This window comes from Aulostomus chinensis, chromosome 15 (genome assembly GCF_037954235.1).
Source record: "Aulostomus chinensis isolate RoL2024-O1b breed Wild chromosome 15, RoL_Achi_v1.0, whole genome shotgun sequence".
Taxonomy (NCBI): domain Eukaryota; kingdom Metazoa; phylum Chordata; class Actinopteri; order Syngnathiformes; family Aulostomidae; genus Aulostomus; species Aulostomus chinensis.
In genome coordinates, this window is record NC_141334.1 from 11,478,953 (window position 1) to 11,502,776 (window position 23,824).

The 23,824-nt window shown below is 41.1% G+C and overlaps 1 protein-coding gene across 2 annotated transcripts; it reads right to left on the bottom strand.

The window, feature by feature from the left end:
• Positions 1-551: 551 nt before the first annotated feature.
• grm5a (glutamate receptor, metabotropic 5a) lies at positions 552-22,298 on the bottom strand. 2 transcript variants are annotated; one of them, XM_086227113.1, is made up of 18 exons: positions 22,201-22,298; positions 21,101-21,392; positions 20,887-21,020; positions 19,118-19,379; positions 18,038-18,152; positions 16,070-16,319; positions 9,430-9,665; positions 9,169-9,290; positions 8,813-8,937; positions 8,568-8,736; positions 7,662-7,788; positions 6,828-6,945; positions 6,355-6,541; positions 5,706-5,864; positions 5,498-5,623; positions 5,152-5,334; positions 4,893-5,062; positions 552-3,498 (listed from the first exon to the last, which is right to left on the bottom strand). In XM_086227113.1, exons 2-18 carry the CDS (start codon positions 21,326-21,328, stop codon positions 2,619-2,621), a joined length of 3,591 nt encoding a protein of 1,196 aa, XP_086083239.1. In that variant the 5' UTR covers positions 21,329-21,392; positions 22,201-22,298; the 3' UTR covers positions 552-2,618. The 2 variants fall into 2 exon arrangements, with proteins under 2 accessions (XP_086083239.1, XP_086083240.1); XM_086227114.1 differs by having other exon boundaries at positions 22,115-22,250.
• Between the last annotated feature and the right edge of the window lie 1,526 nt (positions 22,299-23,824).

Genomic DNA, 23,824 nt, shown 5'->3' on the forward strand with positions numbered 1-23,824 from the left:
TTGAATGAGGTTTTATTGTTTAAATATGTTCATGAGTACAATCCTCAGATGTCTCCATTCCCAGGATGCTAATTTCTCCCAACAAAATAAGCTCTTCATAAAAGCTCAACAAAAAGCAATACGGTGAAAGACTTTATGCTCATTTTGGGTCTCTAATATTCAAATCCTCCAATCTATATCCTTCCTTCACCAGTGAGAGTTAATTAATAACATATTCTACTGTTTGACTTCAAAAATAAACAACACCTCAGTCCAGTATGGTCTTGTTCTCTCGCCGGACTCATAAATGTTGCCCACCATCTTGTGAATAATTTTGGTCTACAAATTATGGCATCGGAAATTATATCACATCTTATTTAATAAAGAGTGCCCTAGAAACCCTATTTCTCGGCAGGTTTGTTAATTATCGCACAGTGATTTGACACAGTTATCGTCTTATTTAGAAAAGGTCCACATGTAACATCAACTAATAGGAAGAGTAAAAATAACACCACACACGATCCAGATCTGAGCGTTAAAATAACGCTCGACTCCTGAAAACACAATGTAAATTATGCTTTATTTTATTTGATTTTTTTCCCCAGAAAAAGTGAATATGCGCAGTATACGTATACAGTTATGGTTAATTGCTTGATACTTTTACAAACTGCATTATTTTATAATCACAGAGGTGAAGTATTACTGCAACTGTGATGAATGGAACATTTACAAAGAATTAGAAATGTAAATATTTAAAGCAGCGCAAGTCTAAATCGCAAATTCAGGCTATTTGAAAAGGCTAATAATGACAGACAAAAGTCTTGGGATTATAGGCAAAAAGTGTAGTATGAGAAGTTTCAGTTGGCACTATCCTGCATGCAAATATGGCAACAATCAATTGTGATTTCAACCTTGAAATCCCAGTAAAATATTGCACATTTCAACGAACATGAAAGCAGTCATGTCTGCTTAAACATGCAGCAAAAATAAGAACCCAAACGGAAACTGATTAACGGACACAAACTAGTTGAACACCATCAGTAACGTAAGTCAAAAAGCTGCTAGCTCGTGAGCTCAGAGAGGCCAAAAATGCAGATAGAAAGGAAAGAATATTCATCGAAGTAATGTCCCAGAATGAGTAAAAAGGTCAAACATACAGTAGTCAGAATGTCAAAGAACATTATAGAAAACACAATCCTTATAATCCCTGAAGGCTATTGAGATTAGCATCCTTATGAGCTCACAGCAGAGTTCTCATTGTATGTCAACCTTGCAACGCCGTGTAACCCTCTTGACTGCGGCGAGACGTTGGCACATATCCGAGTTTAAAAGTAGGACTTAAAAAAAAAAGAACTTCTTTTGCAATAGTCGTCTGCAACACATTCAGTTTGCGTCTCTAACAACATTTAATCTTAAAAACACTTAATATCTTTACTTTGCTACTGTATCGGTTTATCTTTATCGCTTGGACACGTACGATATCAAAAAGTCATTCATAACATTCGAAGAAAGTCGAAACAAATCTCGACATCATGCAAACTGAAAAAAAAAAAGAAAGAAAAGAAACTAAATGTAGCCAATAAATGCCAGTCGGCTAATAGAGGAATACGTATTTTGGTTCAGAACACATCCTGAGGTGGAAAATTGTTTTGGTCCACGTCAAATTGTACGAGGTTGTTATACATGCAGCGAAGTCACACTGAGAGAACAGCAGCAAAGATGATAAGTTGTCCATAAGCTCTTTGTGTGTAAGACACCTTACGATGTCATCTCACGGTCTTGTGCCTCGCCTCTCCTCTCCTCTCACAAAGGCTTTTCTTTGTTCTCAGTAAATGGTTTCTTACCAAGAAAAGGGAAGCTGATGGAGAACTCCCCACACAGAAAAAAACAACAACTGCTTCCTGATTTACAAAATGCAGCATTTTCTCCATCAGCGCCATGAATCTAAAAACACTATCGTGTCCTCCTTGACTGAAAAATAAATCTGAAAGCAGAAAAACGTGTTGGGGTTTAACCTTTTGATTACAGGGCAGTTAATTGGAGCAGTTTTTCTTCAGGATGGACGCCTCAGTAATACAATGTCACATCTAAAAATAACAGAACAGTATAGCATGAGCAAATATACAAATGAAAAACGACTATAAATGTTGTAATAATCTCTGTAACCTAAAACAATCAATTTGAGATTTTAATACAAGCCAAAAAAGATGAAGAAAAATAAAAACAGTGAACATAAATATTTGGTAATTATACCTCATCTGTTGTTGAATATAATGAAATGAAAATTGTAATTTATTTCCAGAACTTTTTACATTTTTTTTCATTGGAAACTGAGTCAATGTCTCTTTGTAACATGGTGAAGTCTTTAAAATGCCCGTATTTATTTTCTGAAGTATTGACGTTGCTCAGCTTGAATTCAGCATTTATTATTTGCAGTCTGGCCACAGGTTAGTGATCCTCTGGCTGTTCTCTTCAGTCCTCACTGGAGGTATGTAGGTGCATTCAAAGCCATCAGAAAATTAAAACGTCCACATAAAAACTGCTTAAACATTCATTATATCCAGCTGTTGAAAGGCATCAAAGAGTTTGGTCCAATCTGAAGCGTTTTAGGTTTTCAACAAGGTAGAGAGCGAGCACGTTTAGAGAGAGGATGAGCTCTGACTGAAGTGTCTCAGTAACAGCTGATCGTATTCGGCCTCGGAGGCCGGGGAGGAAGGTGAGCTACCTGTGGAGCTCAGGGATGAGTCTCTAAAAGGAGATGGAGGCGTCAGAGCTGCCAGCTCCTCCATATCCTTTGCTCGTCTGCTACTCACGCAAGTCCCAGCCAGATGCTCGTATATCTTACCTGCTGCTCGATTCTCACAGAAATTAGAAACCTCCGCATAGGTGGTGACAGTGGAGTGTCTGCCCCTGGATGCGAGGTACTGTGGTGTGCAGGCGGTGGCGTTGGCGGCATCAACGGCTGCAGGCAGGGCATTGGTGGAGGAGGAGTTGACAGTGCCTCCTCCTGGCAGCATCATGGTGTTGAGCTCACTGATGTTGGCAGTGAAACTGTTAACCACACAGCTGATTTGGTCCATGATAGTGGTCCCCTGAGATTGTCCACCAAGCATCCCCAAGCCGATGTCACCCACACCAATGACGCTAATATCCCCAACATCCAGCATTCCAACACCCGGGTTGTTGTCCCCGCCACTTCTCCTGACCCCAGCATAGGTGGGTAAATCTTGAGCCTCTTCTCCCTCGTCTCCTCCCTGGAAGCCCCTCATCTTCGCCGGATGGTGGCTGATGGCAGGGAGGGGGGATTGAGAGGGGGAGCAGGTGAATGGTGGAGCCACCTGTGGCTCTGTGTCACCAGAGCCCACAGATGTGTCTCCTCCCTTAGAGAAGGGCTTGATGATGGCCGTCTGGTTGGCTTCTACTGGGTCCTTCTTCTTGACATGGAATGACATCCTCTTCCACAGGTTTGGCCTGTAGCTGCGTTCGTTCTGCTCCCATGTCACTGACTTCCCATTGGAACTGTAAAACATATGAACAGGTAAGATATGCTTTTCATTTGGCCTGAAAATGGGTTAATTCTGATTATAATATGACAGACTCATTGTGCAAGTCCAGTACATGTATTAAGTATGAATACAAATAACATACAGAATAGAAGGTATATGTTCTATGTCTTCATGTCAGTATTTTTACCATCCCCCACTCTATATTTAGATTTTTGTGTAATTTCATATGTTCCTCCACGTTCCTTTATCTTCCCTGGAAAGAGAAATCATTAGAGACATTCGGAGTCCCCTGGGAGCACTTAACCCAAATGAGCTAGCCCTTTTCTCAGCTCGTGGAGCAGTTTTTCTTGGCTTCATATCCAACTTGTTGCGCTTGTTTCCAAGACAGTTTATGGGGATAATTACCTTCCTATATATCATCAGCTTTCCTCTCTACATGTCGACACATGATCAAAACAACACAAATACGACACTTCAACTCTCTGCTTCAACAGAGTGTTTCGCTAGGGTTAGCATAAGGCATGGTGCGAGAGGCACGATGGAGAGGATTGTTTCAACAGTCGGTATTGGCTGATGAATTGTGTCGTCTGTGCAGCACAGAGACATGAAGCAAAGTACTTTCAAACATTAACACATGACTGCGCAAGCTAAGTTACGTACTGGGTGCTAAAGGACCTTTTTCGGGGGGGGGGGGGGTAGGATTACTGGCTACTACTTACTTCCTTTAGGCCTGTTGAGTAAAATGAATCCGGGTCAGAGTCCATTAGAGAAAAGAGGAAGCAGGTCTTTGCCAAATATGAGTGGGAAAATTACTTTTCGTGGAGAAGTTTGATAGGATACTTTAGATTTTTTGACGTACCACCTGATGTACAAGTACCCCAGGTTGGGAATCGTGGGTCTAGATTGTACTATTTCTTATACTTCCATGGAGCTTATTTCTTTTTGCAAGAACTTTTCATTTTTGTATCCTAGAGTCTTATTCAAGAATTAAATTATAATGATTACATCATAAACCACAAGCATACTGCTGAATAAATAGAATTATGTGTCGAGCACAAACAGGTTTATTCCCAATCATGTAATTGTGCTCGAGCTTTTTAAGTTATCAAGTTTATCAAACAAATCATCTGAGGAGAAGCTTTTATATTAGATTAGAAAGCTAAAAGAGAACAAATTTCAAAGTAATAATTATCTCAATGAATCATTCAGTTGAAGTAAAGGAATGAACACTGAGAACTAATAAGATTGGGTCTCCATGGAATTTTGACCATTTTATTTCATATTTTCAAACAATTGATATTTGGGGGAAAATGTGTTTATCATTTCTAGAGTGACCTGTACCTATGTAAGTGTTTCCTCTTATCGTTAAAGCTATTACAATGTGTGTGTATGCGTGGGCCCAGGTACCTGATGTTGTCGTGCGTGGAGCCGCGGCGTCGAAACAAGTTGGCCATGCTGCTGGATGATTTACCAGCCTTGGCAGCTTTCTTGGCATCACCAACATGCATACGCACCACAGTGGATGTTGTAAATGCGCTGCGGACATTTTTTTCGGGCTTGATGAGCATGATGTACACCTGATCATGTGAATAAACAAATAATTATTCTCTGTTAAAAAAAAAAATATTTGAAAAAGAGCTTGAGAGTACACGTTTCTAATTCTTACCTTCGGGACAAACATGCAGCAAAGAGCCACTGTAGCACTGAGGCTGACACTGAAGCACATTGTTATGATCTTGTAGTTTGAGCCGAAGTAAATCGGAACAAAGGCCAGCCAGATGATGCAGGTGGTGTACATGGTGAAGGCAATGTACTTGGCCTCATTAAAATTTGCAGGAACATTGCGAGTCTGCGGGAGGAAATGAAGAATATAATCAAGACAGGCTGAAACAGACAGAGGAGGATAAAATGCAAAAGAAATGTGAGGATAGAAAGATGCTAAGAAAAACAAATATAAACGTTATGGAGGAGTGTAATGGGACAGAAGTGTATGATTAACTACTCTGAAGTACCTTAAAGGCGTAGAAGGTACAGCTAAGGATAAGCAGGCCATTGTAGCCCAGGGGCGCCACCACCCCCAGAGTCGTCAGGTTACAGATCAAGTGTACTTCACTGATGCTGGGGTAGTCATAGATCACCTGAGGACAGAGACAGGCAAGGTTGCTCAGCTTATACATAAATTTAAATGATTATCTTCCACATTGTAATAAATACACACACCTGAGGTGGCTCTATGATAAGAAGTGCCACAATAATCCCCAGCTGCAGCAGTATGAGTAGGAAGGCAATGACCAATTGTGCGCAGGCGGACATAAAGCGTGGTTTCTTGGTGCAGATCTTCTTCTTGCTGCCTGCCAAAATCCGTGCTATACGGTTGGTCTGGATCAAAAATAGATCAATGGTTATGCAGGCTTCACTTATGTGAATTGTGGTTAATGCTGCTTGCACTGATTCATTACAATAATCCCCCTTTCAGTTCCGTGATCTTAAACAAAAACCTCAGCCCACATACAACAGCTTGATCTCCAACATACCTCCCCTACGCCCTTATCCATAAATATGCCTCTATCTCTGCTAAAATCCACTAACATGGATTGCAAATAGGGAGGATGAAACCACAGGGACTCACATTAACCACAACAGCAAGCTCTGGAAATGTCTGTTTGGCTGTGACGATCTAAAATCCTCGCTAACTCGCTCCTCAGATAATGAGGCACTAAAATGGCTTTAAAACAGTGAGATACTTTAACCACAGTGACAGGGCTCATTAAACTCTCACAAGAAGTGAAACATTAAACTAACAAATACTACTAAACTTGTGAACATTTGTTGCTCGCCCTCCAAGCCACAAAACAAGAAAGGAAAGTACCTTGGTCACCAGAGCAGAGTAGCTCATGGCGGGGGACAGGCCTATTCCGAGCCTCTGAAGGTAGCAGTAGACGATGTGGGGCTTGGCGATGAGGCTGAAAGTGCACAAGTAGCCCAGACATATTCCTGCCAGGATGATGTAGCAGAGCTCACGACTGGAGGACTTGACCACAGGAGTGTCCCAAAATCTACAGACAAATCAAATTACATCTAGAGTAATGTAACTTCTGAGACATTGTTTGGGCCAGCAATAAATATTCCTAACTATGTCGCATTGGTTTCAATAAGATTTTGCCTCTGATTGTAAGATGGTTTGTTTTTGGTTTATTGGCTGAATCATATTTTCTTTAAGAAATATACCATGTAGATCAATTTGTATTTTATAACATTGTGCACATTAAAACTATTCTTGAGAAAAACACTGTCATGGTGTCTAGTTATTGAGCTAGCGGTGCGACTGCAAGGTCTAATTACTTGATGAAGACGGATGTAACAAAAAGTGTAGCCATGAGCCCCAGACAGGCAAAGACCACCGCAGCGATGGGCTCTGGATCCCCCCAACGAACATACTGCACCGGGATTGGCTCACAACCTGAGGATAGCATGAAGAAGGGTGAAGAAATGTTCCATTAGGGTTCAGGAAGTGCACGTGTTTGCCTCATAGCTTTTATGTGAATGCAGCCTGCGGGACCATTAATGCGAACAACAGACGTATCTGTTCTGTACGCAGTTGTCAGTCTTTTCAAGGTTATGAGAGGTGATGCAAATTAGCTGTGTAGTTACAGATTGATCTTTACTGTCTTTGTGCCCATAAAAGCATCATTGTACTCAGAAACTCACATTAAAGGGATGTATAAGGAGAAAAAGGGATCAGAGAGAAAAACATAAATAAAAGGGGAAAAAAATGCAGTTTTTCTTCAGAGAATACAACTAAAAAGGCTTTATGTGTTTTTTTTTTCCAAACTACAGAAGAACAGGGATATTGTAGGAGACAATACGTGTTTGCAAATGGCAGGGAGAGGTTTTCAAACTGTTTTCTGACTCTGAAGTTAAGAAATCTCAGCTTTAGCCAAATCCTTCATCCTGGCAAGGATCTTCGTCTCTTGGAGTGTGTGCAGTACATTATGTTGATTTGTGTCTCTGTGTGCAGTGTGTGTTCTGCAGGGTGTTTTGCCAGTTTGTGGTTATGTGTGGTACATAATATGTGAGGGGATTTGTGGGTGTCTGACCCACATTCAAGCTCCTCTGCTCTGTTTGGGAAGTCTTGCATTTGTATGTAACCAAGAAAAAAACCCAAAATAAGTTTACCTCGTAGGTCATCTGTAGGCCAAGAGCCCAGGACACAGGCTCGACACGTGTACTCATCGAACACAAACTCATTGTCCTTGCAGGGAGTGCAAGTCCAACAGCAGCTCACCTCGCCTTTTCGGATCACCTGGAGACAGACAGGGAGTGTGTGAAAGGGCAGAAAGGACAAAGCTCCAGTGGCACTTAACTGTAGCTACTCTTACACTCTGGCTGTCCTGTAGGGCAAGCAAATTAAGTTTACCTTCATCAGGGGATCACAGGAAAGATGTACTTGACGTTCTACCTGTCAGCGTTGTAGAATTTAGGGAATAACTCCCATTTGTTTATCGGTCTGCAAGAGAGAGTACCGAGTGGAGGAAAGCAAGCAACAAACCTGCAGACTTGAGAATAAGGCCTGGAGATATAAACACGCAGATCCTTAAAACCTTTTGCATAAGACCTGGGTTTTGATTCCTGCACATGCTGTCACATGCCATGCAGTTAGCGTGGAGTGGGTTTTAAAGTTAGAGACTCTTGGGTGTTTATTTTGTGAGGGGGAAGTAGACTCCAATGTTCTCCGTGTTTCAGTGGTGCTCACGGGAGTTATAGAAGCCCAGAGAGGGAGGTGATTAAAGCATGAACAAAGAGTGTCGTTCAGGCCCTGCTGAGGTACTCAGAGATCTGATTAGATAGACTGGTTAAATTGGCAACGTATGAGCTCACGTTACAGCTGCTGTGTGGGTCTTGCCTGGCAGGTCGGGAATAAAACTGAGGTTACAGTGAATATAACAGCAAACAGCTGCCAGATAATTTAGTATGAATGAGAACTGAAAAGGTTAAAATGTGAGTTTTCTTTCTGTTTTTCAAAAGACATGCTAAGCTTTCTATTTCAAATCAAACAATACAAACCTTTGAGCTGGTGCCTACCTTGATCTGTGCCTTCTGACAAGGCTCAGAACAGACTGACTGGATGATATCGCTGTCGTTACTCCAGATTTCCTTATCATTCATCTGTAAGCCGCCCTGATCCCAGCTTCCCACGTGGATGTAAGCATACTCATCCTCACCGACACGCTTAAAGTTCATGATTTCATACCTGAGACACACAGAATTTATGTATAAAACAGCATATGCATGTATGTAGCTTCTTTTTTCATTAGTTTTCTTTGTACCTGCCAGGCGAGTCTCCATTGTGGTCGAAGTGAATGACCTCCCCGGACACACCAGTAAAGTTGGTCTTCATCAAAAACTCCAGTAGCTGTCGGCCATCAATGGGTCGCATGGACTCACACAAACCCTGGCATTGGAGGGAACCGCAAACACGATCAGTTCTGTTACACGTAGGGCCTCATTCCTAAAATGTTCATATGCAAATATTTGTTGGTACAGGGCAGGATTATTTAACCCCCAATTTAGTTGTACAGACAGCAACTCCTTGCTCCTGACATCAACTGTGCACCCTCACAAATCTTTGCTAAGGAACATTTCATCAATGAGATATGTATGAGTAAACCACTCACTACTCCACCTTATATCCTGGACAGAGGACTTGCTGCATGGCATGAAGGCCATAAGCCATGGAATAGATGGCATTTATGACAAAGCCCATCTTGGTGTCTTGTGCATATTGATGGCGCAGCGATTCTCTCCCTGTGGAGAACAGACACCTGCTCATAAGGAAACACTGAGTCTGTAAATGTTCTATTCTAAATCTCACTGTAATCTACTGATGGGAAACACTAAGATATAAAACTCTCAGTTGGGAGCAAATGTTTTGTGTTGTACTCACAAGTGCAAGTGCGGTTGTACAAGCTGCTCTCTTGGGGGTGTCCCATCAACCTGCACTGGAAACGGTGCTGCCAGAACTCAGGGAACCAGGGGTTCCTCAGATTGGAATCAGGCTTCAGGTTGAGGTAATAATCATCGAACCAGGTCACATACGCAGACTTCAGCTTTATGGTGATTCCACCAGCTGCCTCCTTCTGGTAGCCATCAGTCACATCATATCTGTCTGCCCATCCATCACTGGACAGGTGGAGGAAAACAGAGGTATATCATGTTCATAGTTAAAATTCATTTCTGCTAGAGGATTGTAGTTAGACCCCCAAAGCTTGGCCAATAACCTCAGACATGAGTAAGATGCCTGATGACGGCGTCTGTGAAACATACCTCCAATGGGAGACCTACTGCCACACTGACGAAGCAGCTCAAACATCAATTGAAGGAAACACTGGAGATGTAAAGGCAAGACTCCAACCATCTGAAACAACTCTGCAAGGGCCAGACTCGAGACAGTCACCCTGAGGCTCAGGTTCCACGGCTCAGGAACGAAACACATCACAAAGCCTGCTTGAACACTGGTAGAAGCTGTATCCCTACTGCCCCCACACTATCAAGCAAATTCTTGCATATGCCACTGCAACCATCAACTAATTGGAACACAGATTATCAACAGCCCCCACCCCCCCTTGGACAGTGGGAAGGTTGGAAGCAAGGATCAAAGCAGCACTGAGAGATGTTTGTGGAGGGGAGTGATGTCCATAAGTGAGGTCCTGGAAAGAGATAAAGGCTCACAGCTCTGGCTTCCAGGCTGCAGAGATAGAGAGGCAGGCAGAGGATCAGAGACCGAGTCATACTGGGAGTAAAGAAATTTGGGACGAGGAGGTATGACACAACACCAATGGACAGTGGCCGCTGGACCTGTTGCACTACTGCAATATCCCAGAACCAGTTTTGGCACACATCCAGTGGCACCGCGGTGTGACATGATTCACGCTTACTGACCGAAGAAGCTCATGAATGCCTGCCGACACTTCAGAGTCACACCTTAAAGGGCTAATATGGAAGAATTCTAATCTCATCTTAATCCATATTCTAATCTCTTGCAATTCACTTTAATCTTACGCTTAACCCATGTTAATCCATGCTTAAGTCGTCACATATTATTGCATACGTATATGTATGTAATGAAGCTGAAACTTGTGCTGAGGCTGTGCTCGTCTGAGCACCCACATATCGCACAGGGATGTCCGGAAAGGAATATTCTATACAGAGGAGACAGCATTTATCAAGACAGCAATTTCCAACTCTGCTAAACACGTGGCTGTGTTTCCCCTAAGAAATGGGTGGGTGGGTGGGTAGGTGGGTGGTGGGAAAGTACAACATGTGCGCATTTGAAGTTGTAGTGAAGACAGCAAATGCAAACGTTGAGGAGAACTTACTAGCTACAAACATTCAATACTGGTTTAGCTCAAGCTAAGAATGAGCCACATTGCTAACACAGGGGAAAATGATGCAAGGTACTCACTAAGGCACAATACCGTTAACTACCGAAAGATAACTTCTCTCTCTACAATATGGCAGCTCCCACCAGGCATCACAGCAGCAAAACTTAAAGGGCTCATGAGTCTACATGCAGGAACAGACAGACCAGCCTGAGCACAGTTTAGATTGACTGCCAGACATCCTGCGACTCAATGCTCCAGGGACAGGGTCACCAGAGTTCTCGGCTCATCAATAGCCCCATCAGTGAAGCTGCAGACAACAGCAAGACAGTCACACAGGTAGCTATTTAATCTGGTCACAGTGGAACTGGCAGGAGTCAGATCCAGGAACGAGCAACACAATAAAGACTTGCTGATCCACCTCGCTTGGATCTACACCTGACCAAGTTCCTTATATTTATAAATACATAAAATATTCATTACTCTATAAGCTGTCTATAAACAGACTAAACAGGGTGACAAAAATAAAGCACACGCATAACCGGATGAAATGTTTTTACTTTAAACTTCCAGATGATGACTGTGGGAAGACTGAATTGAGATGCTTGGTGTGTGTTTTATTCTCCTTCGCAATACATCTTTGTGTTGTACACTTTATATTGAATGTTATACAATCATAATCACATTTTGATAGGTTTATATCTGGCTGTTCATTACTTAGATCTCTGTTGACTAATTAATTAGAAAACCCAACATTTACAAACACTCAAGTCGGTGTTCAAGTGCTGCATTCCAGAAACATTCCCGTGAAGACATCCAATGAAGTACTTTTAATCGTGTATGTATACTGACCTGTAGCGTTGTAACTTCCTTAGCCAGGTAGTTTGTATGTTTTCAAGATACGTGACATTCAGAACAACAGACAACAGCATCTGCAGAAATATCTGATCTTATATGTATTCAAAAACATTGTGGCCTTGGACTCAGCAGGCTATCTCATCAGTTAGAAAAGCTTTCCACTCCATCTATTATTACTGTATCTCTCCCTCTGGATATTTGTCTACAATCAACACAGACGGAAGGTTTATTACACCTGTGCATGCATGTAAAAATACACACCTCACTCACTCAAAGAAATGCCCTCCAGTCTTTCTGACCAAAAAAAAAAAAAAAAAAGCAGAAGAAGATCATTTTTGAAGACTTTGACCAGCCAACGGAGCTGGAGTTACACAACTGTCGTGTGGGTGGCTTTTTTTTTTTTTTAATGCTGCTTGGTTCTGCGGGTGATGTAGGGGATCATTTTGTAACACATCCTTAGAGAAGCAAGCTCAGAAATGGTACATTGGTTTTAAAAAGGCAGAAATGGATATGAAAAGCATGAAGGGCCTGACTCTGGATAGTTTGAATCACTCTTGAACGAGAGCTGTGAAACCCACACGTTGACCTGGGAGGGCAGTATGCTGCATGCAGCGTGTTGCTACACCACCACCTACAAGCTGGAAGACACACACACACACACACACACACACACACACACACACACACACACACACATACACACACACACACACATATACACACACTAGTGCATATGCACGAGCGCACAGCTCTCCTTTCACCTCGCACAACAAAATAATGGTCAACTTTCCAACTGAATCTCTTTTGTGGACACTTAACAACTCTGTAATGACGCCAACCTTAGACTGGGATAATGTGCATTTGAAAAATGAAAGATTTATGTTGCCCTTTGGACTTTCTCATTCACCGTTCTGAGTTTGTTGCACAATTTTTATTTTTATTTTTGCTGTGGCAATTCAGGTTATTGTGATTATTTGTCCGTTTCTAGCTGAACTCAACTGCAATCTGATAAGAAGTCTAATTAGAGAACAGCATGAGTGTGCAGGGTCTCTTCTCTTTTCTTCTAAGTATTATGAGTGTTGGTTTTAGTTAAAAGGGCAATGATAAAACAGAGATGGCGTATGTGTCTATTAGTGTTTAATTTGGCTGCTGTTTTTTAAATATAGTCTTAAGGGTTGTTTCACACCTATAGTTTGCTTGCTATGGAATGATTTGATGAGTTTGTCAACTTGTTTGAGTGTTTCCCTTTTGGGATGGTTTGATTTCATACAGGAGAATCCAAGAGAACCAGGATGAGTCACTCCAAACCAGGTTAAGCTATGGTAATGGCTCCTATGAGCTGGTTTGGCAAGCGAATGTGAGAACATGTTTACCAGGCAGATGTGTCGGAGAAGCAGCAAGAAAGTAAATATGTTTCTACTAAGAAGATCATGTGTTCAGACTTCTGCATGTTCCGACCAGGTTTTCACACATCTTCTGTTTCTTTCTTCTCTCGTTCAAATTGGGATGATCTGACACATCCACAAATGCAAAGTACACCTCACTGGGCTGTTTGGGTTCAAACCTGTAGAGTACACTGGTTGTTGAGTACTAGTTCGTTTGGAACATACACACAGTGAGAAAACAGAAGAAGCCAAATGCAGTTTTCATCATATTATGTCATAATTAGCGTGAGAGTCTCAGGTTTTGTGTGCAGCTGATTTTAACTTCGTTTTAGTCATTTGCCTAAAATGCATATCCATTGTAGTCTCACTGTAGTCATTTTATTATCGTTAGTCATCAAAATTTGATAAACAACAGTGTCTATTGTCTATGAGACAGTCTAAGGAAGACTTTTTTCATTACTACAGTAAAAATTCTTGAGATTAAGTCAAGGTTGGTTTCCATACAAAGAAGCTGCAGGCTGACTGAGGCTTGGATACAACAGTTCAAAATAGCCTCAAGCAATGCTGGCAACAAAGCACTCAAAATCAATCATCTGCTTCCCTCCAGGCTCTCTCCTTGTGTGTGTGTGTGTGTGTGTGTGTGTGTGTGTGTGTGTGTGTGTGTGTTTGATTTATACACACACACACACACACACACACACACACACACACACACACACACACACACACACACAGATCTGTTAAACAAGCTGCCACCATGGTTAACTAACTAAGAATACATGTATACATACCAATTAAGTGAAAAACATGTTGATGAGGAAGAGATGAAAGAGTAATTGGCAACTTAACGTCATGTTACAGTGCACACTAATGAATGTATGCTCATAAAATTAAAAAAAAAACAAACAAAACGTCATCCTTAACAATGTGTCTCAAAACTAATTATCCTCAAAATACTGCTAAGCCAAATATCTCCCCAGGTTATCTATAAGAAGAAAACAACAGTGTCACGGATGGCTCTGAGAGGTAATACAGATTGTTCAGAAACGTGTTTTGCAATATGTAGTTCAAGGTTATTTTATGTTTCCTGCTGTCAGATTTGAGCGACAGCCTACATGTGTGGCTCCTAATGAGGAAAGGCATTTATAGAACATCAGGGAACGAGAGTGAGCCAGAGAGCTAAACCTTAAAATAAAACATGTTATTCTCGGAGAGAGTGAATCCTCCTGCTAAATCAAACCCCCCCTCTCTTTCCTGCTTATTTTTTTTCCCCTCGTGTTTTCAATTGCGTGCTTTCTCTGCTGCTCACTGTACATCGTCTTTCATATTTTATACAGCTAAATGACTCTATTAGTATATATTCCCTGTGGGGATATTCAAATTATTCCAGGTTAAAATCACAATTTATCATCCATGATTTTATATTTCTATGGATCATAACTTGGAAAAGGTGGAAAACTTCATGGAAACCACCCTCACTATATTGATTCATCTAATTTAGGGTTATTATTAATGACCGCTATCGTCATCATCAGTTTCAGTTGTTTATTGTTGTGATGTGTGCCAGTATAAATATAACACTATTACTACTGATTCAACATGTATCCTCTTTAATGCATCTCCTAACCTAGAACGTGGAAACAGGAAAACGCTCTCAAAAACTACTGGACAGGTGGTTGATGGAACTAATTCCAGCCAGTCAGATCACAAAACTGACGTCGAAGCAAGTAGAGCAGCAAATGTCTTCTCCATTGAGAAAATCCATTCTTCTCTCTTCTCTTGGTGAAACAGTTCTGATATAACTGATGTTATACTACACACTCCTCAGGAGCTGCCATTGTTGTTTTGAACCAAGAGCTACAGTAAAACCACACCAACATCTCCTCAAAGGACACTGATTGGTCAAAAACACACACACACACACACACACACACACACACACACACACACACACACACACACACACACGACTTGAAGCTTAACGAGTGTGATCTTATGTTGTTGTGATCTCATGAAACTAGCTGCCTCATAAGGTAATGGATTTCCAAGCTTGGATCATTATATGCCGTCAGGAGCAGATCAGCTCTGGTACCAACTGAATCATCTCATTACTGTCTACCCAGGACTGATTGATTTAACACGAATTGTGCAACTTCTCCTGAGAACGTAAAGCAAAAGTTGGGTCTCGTGCAAATTGGTCTCATTGTTATTACATGATTCAACACACTGACAACACTGCAAAACGAACTCGCTGCAATATTCATTTTGTGAATTCCCCAAAAAGTCGCTCATGGCAACACATCTAACCTGAGATAAACATCTGATCAAACAAAAAGTATAGTTGCAAGCTGAAGAGAGAGCTGGAACTGGTGGTTATGTTTGGCATTTGCTGCCACAGCTACGCAGCTCCGACTTTTTATAAGAACAAATTTCATTTTTTGTTATAACAGAGAGACTAAAGGAACCCAAGGAAAACGTATCGTACTAATATCGGTTCAAATGTGAACAGTACTCAACCATCCTATGGAGGGTGTATGTCTCAAACCCCCTATTTGAGGGTTTCGGGGCTGAAGGATGGTCTGACAAACACCAGTGACATACATATGCGTATGAACCTCACTGAACAGGCCACGCATTCCAAACTGTAACATCAATTTCAAGACAAAGAAATGTTGTATGAAAAAGTACCTTTAGCTTCCACTGTGTTGATGGATGGATGAAGATGATAATGATGATGATGCTGAGAGGAGAAAGATGCTCTTGACTGAAGCTGTTGGACATCTGAGGAGTCTGGACAAAGATTAATGTGTAACACTGATAAGAACCGGGGTGCACATCTTTTATAGTTGATTCTTATAACCTTTTAACAGTTACCAAAACTGGAAGTTAAGATCAGAGCCCAGACAAAATGCAAAAACCAGTGGAAATGTGGTTAAACATGCAACAACGCTCGACAGCTCACCTTCCAACCAGCACAAACTCTCCTACCAGGCGTTGTCGCCTCATGGCCATCAGGATTCCCCGGACTGTCATGCCCTCGCAGAAGCAGGCCACCACTCTCGCTTTTGGCAAGTGGCCTCGTAGTTTCTGCAACAGCTTATCGAAGCTCTGCTCGCCTGCGTTGCTGTATATCTTGTCAGAGTGAGCGATGCAGATTCCCTCCTTCGCCGCCATGTCTTTAAACGCCTCCATACCGCTCTCACCATAGTTACCTATGAAGGGAACCACATCAATAGAATGTTTGTCACACGGTTAAAGCCAACAGAAGAGACAGTCAAAACAGTGTACTTTTACGAGAGCAATTTTAATGCAAAGCTGTTGACTTTAGATTCATTTAGTTAGAGGTCGTTCTTTCTTGTTTTTTTTCACAGTAGAATTTAAAAATTAAACTTTTTTGTGAGCGCGCTTTTCTTCCTCTCACGTGCTGATATGGCTACAGACACATGCACAATCAAATGACAGCTTCATTGGCAGCTTAATACTTGAGAATCTGGAAATGTTGACCCCGTTATGGGAGCTGTTGGGGGTTAGGCTTCCCTGTTTTTGCAGGAAATCAGGTCACCTAGTTTCTGTTGCTTTGAAAGTGTAATCCCACTCCGAGCATCCTTTTCGTTACTAGGTGTGAGTTTTACTCCTATGTGTGGCATGCATCCTTGTGTAGTAACACTGTTTTTAAACTGTACTGTTAATTGTTGCTAGCACTGCAGCTTTTTACTTTTTTTTTTTTCATTGGTGTCCGCAAAAATAAGCAATACCACAGCAATATCTTCCAAGCCCACTGCAGTAAATATGGAGTATTTCTTGTTTGTAACCTTGCTATCTTGTTATTGGTGAGCAATCGGTAACATGTATTTAGTACACAGTTTGTGTATATAATAATTGTACAGCATCCTGCAATACAAATTTGTGATCAATGTGGGAACCTCCCTTCACCTTCCGGACATGAAAAACACTACCATTGTCTTTATGTATGTTGAGATAATACTAAAGGCATGCAAAACACATAAATCCTCTACACTTTGGGTATTTTGATGGAACAGAGCAGAATGATCACGTCAGGATTCATCATGTGTTCTCATCAAGAAGGATTTAAACATATGGCTCAAAGCCACTAAGAAGCAGGAATTTAACGAGAGCAGCATAGAATATTTAAGAGGATATCAAAAATGATGCCAATGCCATTTTATTTTGTTTCTGGATATGGAGGATTAGTGATTCCCAGAATGGTTCTATCAAAGCTTTGATAATCCGACTGTATGGGCAAAAATGTTTACATTAGGGAGCAGAGGTCGCCTTAAAGGATAGAGAAGGACAGCAGACTCTTGTGTCCTTCTGATTGGAAGAAAGACAGAAAGAAAGAAAGAAAAAAAGAAAGAAAGAAAGAAAGAAAGAAGAAAACTGTGCAGCCATTCAAAAAGCAAAGTCAAAACTAAAACTTTTATTTAAGCTTTTATTTTGATAACATATATGGTTTTGGGTAATAAAAGGTTAAACATTAAAATTATGTAGAGTCTGTGTGTGTAAATGTAACCTCAATTCCTCTGTAGAGTGAACAGTAAAACATAAAGCAATAAAGCCAGATGAACTCTGACCGTGAGAAAATGCTGTGACAATGTGATCAGTGTTGATGGAGCGTCATCACACGCGGCGTCAAGAGCAGATGTTCCACTTTGGCAGTGATGAGTGGGATTATAGAGAATACACAGAATATTCAGAGGTAATTTGAGCTATATTTCCTCTTTGTGTCATTAATATAATGTGCAGCCACTTTAAAATGTCTGTCCTGTGAATTCATAAGTGGGCCGTTAAAGTATGACTTATTGGTAAAACCAGAGCAGAGTCCCTCAGCCTTTTTTACTTCAAGACTCCTGTAAGACTAAATAGAGGGTTATAAAACGTCTTAAGAACACACACACACACACAAACTTACCCTCTGTGTGTATTGCAGACACGTAGCTCCAGTTGTACCTCTTGACAATATCCACCATGGCTCTGGCCTGTTGCATGTCTGATGGCACCACCCTCATGAAATATTTATACAAGCTCTATTGGAAAGAATTAACATGTCGGTGAGTCTGCCAGCACTTTTGGCATACTTTCATGTGACAGCTTGTCGACCAAGTACACATTTCATCCATTAGAACCCCCATTTCATGTGTGCATTAACTGGTGGCTGATTTGATGGTGTAGTCCATTATCTACTGCAGAAACAAACTGTTCAGTCTTATTTTTAGCATGCTTGTAATGGTGCTTGTACATTTATTAGTAAGAAATCAATCTGAAGTCCTCACTCATAATGCATCAGTGCTTGAATTTCTCCACTGGATTTCTGTGTGTCAAATGATAGATTTAAGGCATTAAATGGTCTCGGGACTTAATGTATCTCCTATTCACTTATAGATTTTGAACCATGCAGACCCTTCAGGTGGTCCTGGACTGCTTTACACAGTGTTCCCAGGATCAGAACCCCACAAGGTGGACCAGCAGCGTTACTATGCCACCCACCCAGGTGACGCAGCTCAGTTCAATCAGGGTTGTTCATTATAGTTCTTCAAGGCATTGAAGGGGTAAATCCTCTTTATTCTTTAACTGTGGAGCTGCTTGTTTCTACTTATTTTATTTAATGTAAATTTAATGCCCTCCTCGGTTTCATCCTTTCTGTCTTTGAGTCTTCTAAGGTACTTCACACTGCATGATGAACTCATTTGGATGCTGCTGCGCTGTCTGTTTCTGGATTGTCATTCACTGTGTCCCACCTGGCTTCTGATAACCAAATTTTCTTGCATTTATTGCTATCAAAGCATGAGAGGATACAATTAAACGTTTATACTGCTTTATAAAGCAGTGCGAGGAAAAACAGACATTAAATATCCTCAAGTTGATTTTCATCCCACCTCCAACGGGTAACTTTTTTTTTTAACAGCCATATTTGCATGTCCTGCCGCCCACATATAATGTGAGTGTTTGAAGTTTGAACTCAAATTCAAGATGTATTGTTAGCTGATCTTACCTTGTCACTGAGATCCATACTGGTGGCAGAGTAGGCTATCTGTGGGATGTTGAAGAGCTGCAGGAGATTTTGCACCTGGATGGCCACAGAGCTGGATCCTGGTCCGATCAATCCAACGATGGGCTTCTTCCCCTGAAGCAGCAAGCTCCCCGCCTCTGCAGTACACCTGCCCTGGTTCTCCTCCTCCTCATTGGAAACCAGTGTGTCCCGAATAAATTCGATACTCTGCTCCAGAGCCACTGCAGAGTGCCAACACGAGTCCCTAATGTAGAAAGATTCAATTCAAGTTGTTTTGATAAGCGGGATTTGAACAAGCATCGGTCATGAGGTGAGAGTAGCTTGGAGAAGATAATTAGATGCTTTTTATGATGCTGATTCTCATGCTCTTGAGAGAAAGTGATCATTTCAAAGCAGAGACAAATCCGCTAAGATGAGATTTCATATGGCTGGCTCTTTTTTGCTACATATTTCCCTTTTTTCTTTGCTGAGCAGCAGTAGAGGGACAGGCCGTTGAATGAGAACAGTCAGAAGCTAAAAGCATCACTCCAGAGCTGTCATGGCAGGAGGGAATGATTGCAACAGTTAATAACTCTCAACTTCCAGCATATGAGTGGTGTATTAATAGAGACTTGGAAACAAATCAGAACCTGTTGTTGAAGGCAAATGTCTCCAGTCCCCTTTTGCCAGGAGTCCAGATTGCAAGCATGAACAGCAAGTCTTTTTTAATGCAGATCTTTCTAAGATTCCTCCACCTTTGACAGCTTTAGGATCAGTGGTGCCAAATGTTCTCAGTCCTTCACACCCTAAAACACTTCCGTGCACCCCCTTTACACCTGCAGATGGTTTTAACACCGATAGTGGCTAGGATAGCAGAGCTAATGTTAATGCTAGCTCAGTCACGTTGTTTCATCAGTCGTGACTCTTCAGTTTGATTCAAAAGGGCTTTAGTTTTTCAGATTTTTTGTTTTGTGGCATACTCCCCATATCCCAGTTTTGGAATCCCGGCCTTAGATCACCGTTCCAAACCCACACTCCTCAGTTGCCTGTCAGTCTTCGTGGGCTAATTCTTGCAACCATTGTTCACCTGCCTGTCGTTACCCCGACATGAGCTATCTACAGACTCCCCGAGTGTTTCTCTGCTCCTACAAGTCTCCAATCTGTCCACCCCTGCTGCCTCTGCTCATTTCATCAAAGCCTCTTTAAACATTCCATCTGTCTCTGTCTGATTGTGACTTATTTGGTTCCAAATCATGCAGGTCCTTATAGGATCTAAATTTTGAGGGTAAACTAAAGTCCTTTCTGGATAATTGTTGGATTTTTTAAAGGTCGACAGCTGTTTTTACTGCTTTAGAAGACTAGTAAAGCCCTGCTGTCCTGTGAAACATTGGGACATTATTAAAAAAAAAATGCAATTAGAATAATAGAACCTACTCTCAGTACATTTTTGTTCCCAAGCAAAATTTTCGTTGTAGAAAGCAGAAAGCAAAGTCTGCAACATTTCTGATGATAATGTAGTCCCCTTATATATATATATATATATATATATATATATATATATATAATATACATACATATATATTATATTATATTATATGTATATATATATATATATATATATACATATATATATATATATATATATATATATATATATATATATATATGCCACATAAATTCAGGCAGTTGCTGCTCAAAATCCAACAGATTAAATATCTAAACTGCATTCTTATGATTCTAGGCAGCTCATGAGAATATCAGTGTTTTGTTACCTGATCTCACAGCCCAAGGTGACATTTGGGAGGATAGTGGGATCTGCATTTATTCGATCCAGAGTGTGCATCATGGCCTCCACCCTCTGGATACCATACTGCTCACGTACGGCACCACACTTTCGCTCATGTACCTGAGTTATGTTAAACACAAAGTTAGGTATACATCATGAACACCTAGGGCGAGGAAAAACACATCCATGTAGAAACATACCTTATCTGCAGGTGGCTGGTGGTGGACAGAGAACAGCGCTCCTATGATGATGTCACCGGGGATATGTGCTAACACCCTTCTCTCATTGTTCTGGGCTCGAACCCCTCCTGGCACTCTCAGGCCCAGCCAGCTCAGGTCAGCTCCCAGCAGCATAATCACAAACACGAGTGTCACACATGACCCTAAAGCGTTCCTCCCCACAGCTCCCGCCATCCTCTCTCCTCTCATAGCCGAGCTTCAGATGAACGGGATGTCATGGGCTTGGAGCTTGGAGCGCCAGGGATACGGAATTCTGGACAAAATCATACAGATGGAAAGTAAAAACCCATAGAGAAAATATAAATATTTTGAGACCACAAGATGTAACTTGTTTCTATAAATTTATCAAAGCATTGGAATGAAGTACATCTTGTGGCCACAAATTAATCAAAGTCCTGGAGCAATTTATATCTCATAGCTGCAACCTAACTACATTTAGTCTTAAAAAGTCTTGTGGCAAAAATTTAAAAAAAAAATAGAAGAACAAATTCTATCTTGTTCACATGAATTGATTTAATTGAGAGAACATGTCCTATCTTGTGGCCATGAATTAATTAACATTGAGGAGACAAGTTGAACCTTGTAACGACAAAACAATTAAACTGAAGGAACACCTTATGTCTCGTGGCTGCGGATTAATTCAACTGAGGGGAACAGGTTATATTTTGTGGTTACAGAATAATTATATTTCATGGCCACTGCAGGGCTCCGTACACTGTGTATACCTGTTAATCTTAAAGTACAAACACAACAGCAGCACTGTGGATGTGCAATAACTTGTTTTACATAATGTGACATACAGAAAAGTATTCATCTATATACATGTTCATGAAACAAAGGTTACTAAAAAAAATACGCATTTTTTTTTAGTTCCCTCTCAAAAGTATAAGACCAAGTTGCTGTCCGTGGTACTGAAACGATCTTGACTCATGATGAGAAACTTCCAGGCAGGTGAACAGATGAAGCATCACTGACCTTTTCGAACTACTCATGTCCTCTGCATTCAGGAATTAATTCATCACCGTGCGCTCTGCATCCCCAAAGTAACAACTTCATCCTACCTCTTGTCCTCCAGCTGCTCGGCATCCCTGTTGGGTCCGTTTCCATTGAAGAGAAACAATAAGAAAAAAAGGTTTTCGATGCTCAAGCTCAGCCTGGCTGCAGCAGATATTATAGCCTGATATTGGAACATGCTTGACTTACTGACGCACACAGAGCCCTCCCCCCTCCCTCCCTCCCTCCCTCTCCTCCTCCTCCTTCTTCTCCTTCTTCTCCTCCTACTCCAAAACAGCAGAAAGCATTATCAGCAACTGTAACTCCAGAGATCTCTGGGACGTGAGGCACAAAGATGCACGTTTGACATGTAGAAAGTAAATAAGTAAACAAACAAGGGTTTTTTACTAAGTGTGACCCTCATCTGCAAATATACTAATAATACAATGACCACATTAAACTATGAAAGGAGTTGACTTATTTTCAGTCCCATCATGCTGGGGGTGGTGTGTGTGTGTGTGTGTGTGTGTGTGTGTGTGTGTGTGTGTGTGTGTGTGTGTGTGTGTTTGTGTGTGTGAGTGAGTGAGAGACAGAGAGAGATGACGAACTCTTCTTAATCCCAGGGTTCCTTTAATGGGGAATTCATATTCTATATCAAACCTATTTCAACTGTTCTTCCCTGAATTGTAAAGTAAAACTCAAAAGTCCTATCTTAAGACATAAAAGCAACGCAGGGACCATGTGATGTCATCTGTATTTTGGTGTTGCTGTTGTTGACCCTGATACTCGAGGTCGACATGCCCTGGCTGGCAATTTCACATAAAAAATAATAAAAAAAGAGGCCTTGTGATGCTTCATGTCATGACAAAGACGATCCCTCGGCTGCAGCGCTCTCTCTGGCTTCAGGTCACTCTGACCAACTTTAAACTTCAAAGAAGGGTTGTTAGGTTCCAGATGGTCATGAGGCTAAATTATAAAATCATAGTAATTTAGACTTTGAGATTACTCAGTGTTACCAGACCAGCCGCCTCTTTGTTGTACAACGAACACACTTTTCTTAACGCGAGGCGTCAGGGGTAATTTTAAAGTAATAAAATGTAATAAAATTCAATAATAACATGGTATTTTGAGAAATGGAAAATATTGAGGATCTCACTTCGGCATCACAGATGACCACAGCTCAACTCTGAGAGAAAGCCTAGCAAACAGACTATTAATTACAATTTGTATTAAACGAATGCGTCTTTTTTGACTTAATGGAGCAACCGGAAGTCACAACTCCTTCACATTTGAGTTTTTCACGGAGGTGAAAACAAGGAAATGCAAAAATCGATTTGTAACGGAATTCAGAAAGGCAGTCTAAAAAGTGCTTTATATAAAACTTAAGGCATCGTGATGAAATGCAGAAGAAACATAAACCACTACTAAAAGACAAAAATAATCTACAACCAATAAATTACAAGCAATAAAAGTTATAATCCAGTGCAAGATATATGATCAAAGGTCTCAAATCAGATACAAATTGATTAAAATACGAACAGAGAAGTCTTCAGATTACATGGAAAAGATAAATTTGTAGCAGGCCTACAGTTCTCTGGAAGTTTGTTCCTGATAGGCGGTACATTATAATGCGTGCTGCATGCAGGGCTCAGCAAGCTCCGAACCAAATACTTCTGGTCAGAATATATCCTC

Excerpts from the sequence above, each read along its gene's own strand:
- grm5a (XM_086227113.1), bottom strand. The coding sequence starts at position 21,328 with ATGAGAGGAGAGAGGATGGCGGGAGCTGTGGGGAGGAACGCTTTAGGG. Across the intron at positions 6,946-7,661 it reads GCCTACAGATGACCTACGAG|GTTGTGAGCCAATCCCGGTG; the intron begins GTAAACTTATTT and ends TGCTATCCTCAG. Across the intron at positions 5,865-6,354 it reads ACTCTGCTCTGGTGACCAAG|ACCAACCGTATAGCACGGAT; the intron begins GTACTTTCCTTT and ends TTTTTGATCCAG.